At 37.9% G+C, this 2,500-nt stretch overlaps 1 protein-coding gene across 1 annotated transcript in view; it reads left to right on the top strand.

Annotated features, from left to right (window-relative positions):
* The first annotated feature begins 1,455 nt into the window (after positions 1-1,455).
* Positions 1,456-2,500, top strand: part of LOC114563313 (ATP-binding cassette sub-family A member 1) — a 36,102-nt gene continuing 35,057 nt past the window's right edge. The window contains exon 1 of the mRNA XM_028590158.1: positions 1,456-1,553. Within this exon, the coding sequence (XP_028445959.1) occupies positions 1,456-1,553 (98 nt within the window). The remainder of the gene's footprint in view (positions 1,554-2,500) is intronic.

Below are 2,500 nucleotides of genomic sequence, written 5' to 3'. Positions count from 1 at the left end.
AAAATGTCCATTTTTCACAATAAAAGTGTGAATTTTATTCCCATTTCCACGACAGAAGATAAAAACAGCATCCAAAAAGTGTTCAGTCTTTCATAAAACGACACAAAGTGTCCGTCATTTTTCAAAATAAAAGCGCAACATATCTCACAGTTTAGGGTCTTTAGGGATTTTGTATTAAAAGTCTCCCTCCGAGTCCCGAAAACGAAACGATTCCAGTTTTGAAGGTCTCGACAGAAAGCAGGAGAGTTGTGAGTGTGTGCATCCCTAATCTGCTTCCTAACGGGGATTATCCCGCGCCGCAGATGGCTGCTGAGCGACAGGTGGTTGCCACGACGACGACGACACTTCAAACTGAATTACAATCAGACAACAGAAGGTCAACCGGTGGTGCTTTTATTTTGTAATTTTCTTTAGAGATTTAACGATACATTCAAGTCACGATTTTAGTCACAGATTTATGTTGACAGTACGATGATAATAATAATAATAATAATAATAATAATAATAATAATAATAATAATAATGAAGTTGACGATATGATAAAAATACTGAATAAATTAAAAATTTAAATTGTACACACACACAGAGAGAGAGACACACACACACAGACATACACAAACAGACACACACACAGAACCATACACACACACACACACACACACACACACACACACACACACACACACACACAGGAGACACAGACAGAGACACACAGACAGACACACACACACAGACAGACACACACACACACACACACACACACACAGAGAGAGAGAGAGAGAGAGAGAGAGAGACACACACACACACACACACACACACACACACACAGAGAGAGAGAGAGAGAGAGAGAGACACACACACACACACACACACACACACACACACACACACACACACACACACACACACACACACACACACAGCTAAAGGCCATATTTAGCATTTAAATAAAAATAAAAAGTTGATGATACGATAAAAGTAATATAAAAAAATAAAATGAATTAAGATAAACAAAAATACAAAATAAAGAAGTTGAAGAAACAATATTTCTCAGTATTTTTTTAAGTGTTAATATTAAGTATATATATATATACTGTAAGTACAAAAAATAATTTCCTTTACTTCTATGAGCTGTGAAAAGCATCAGATGTGTATGAGGCTTTTTACAGACTTTATTTAGCTTAAGAAGAAGGCATTGTCTTAAAAAAGAACTCTGAACTATTGATCCATTTGAGTAGAGTATGTGCCGAGGCATATTAGTTATATTTGGTTATTTAATTGTCTTAATATTGATGTTTTAAACGCTTTATAACGCTCAAAATCTGTGTATCTGAGGCAGGGTTGAGATCTCGCGATACTTGTGGCGAAGGGGACGAGCTTGGTTGACGGGAATGTTGGGATTGGTCAGTCGCCAGACTGCTGAAGCGAGCCGATTGGCTGTGCGAGGGGTAAACAATGAAATTAGCGTCTCGGCGGAGCCGAAGCTACTCGGTGGGTCCGGTCAAAACATTAACATTTATGACCGTTAAATTATCATTCTGCGTGATTTTACGGTATGTTCAGATGAAGGAGCTTTATTACTGATAAACTCATCTGGCGGTAGAGGCTGCTGAGTGGAATAGAGGATTTAAAATGTGTGTTTTCTAAACGCGTTAGCCGCTTAGTTAGCCTGCAAGCTACGCCCCGTTATTCCATTGTTACAACACGTGAAGCAGCAGTTTACCGTTATTACCGGTATTACGTTATAGTCACAATCCCGGGACTATCCCCGAATAATGTGTTTAACAGTGAATTTACTGAAGAGATACGTATCAGTTCTAAATAAGTCCTATTGCTTCCACTGAGGCATTGAGTTTGCTTAAATAGCGTAAAATATAAATGGAGTCCGGTTAAAGTTTTTTTTTCCGTTAAACTGGTATAACATTATAGCCTACTTACAATCCCGGGACTATCCCCGAATAATGTGATTAACAGTGAACTTAATGAAGAGATCAGTATCAGTTCTGAATAAGTCCTCACGTTTCCACTGCGGCATTGCTTTTGCTTAAATAGCGTAAAATATAAACGGAGTCCGGTTAAACTCTTTTCTCATTAACTGGTATTACATTATAGTTACAATCCCCGAATAATGTGATAAACAGTTAACTTAATGAAGAGATACGTATCAGTTCTGAATAAGTCCTATCGTTTCCACTGAGGCATTGTTTTTGCTTAAATAGCGTACAATATAAATGGAGTCTGGTTAAAGGTTGTTTTTTTCGGCTCGAGATGAGCTGATATTATTCAGATCATTGATTAATTTTCATTTAATCCATAATATATTCAGTGGTGGAAATTACAATTACTTCAGTACTTTAGTAAGTACAATGTTAAGGTACTGCTCCATATACACACACACTCACACACACACACACACACACACACACGTGAAAAATAGGCGTCGGTCCTATTTCTAGCATGCAGGCGTTTTCTGCGTATGCAGGCAGCGTGCACGCTCTAA

The sequence above is a fragment of the Perca flavescens genome, chromosome 10, assembly GCF_004354835.1.
Source record: "Perca flavescens isolate YP-PL-M2 chromosome 10, PFLA_1.0, whole genome shotgun sequence".
Classification (NCBI taxonomy): domain Eukaryota; kingdom Metazoa; phylum Chordata; class Actinopteri; order Perciformes; family Percidae; genus Perca; species Perca flavescens.
Note: the sequence above shows the minus strand (reverse complement) of the source record. Positions and strands in the feature narration are given on the sequence as shown.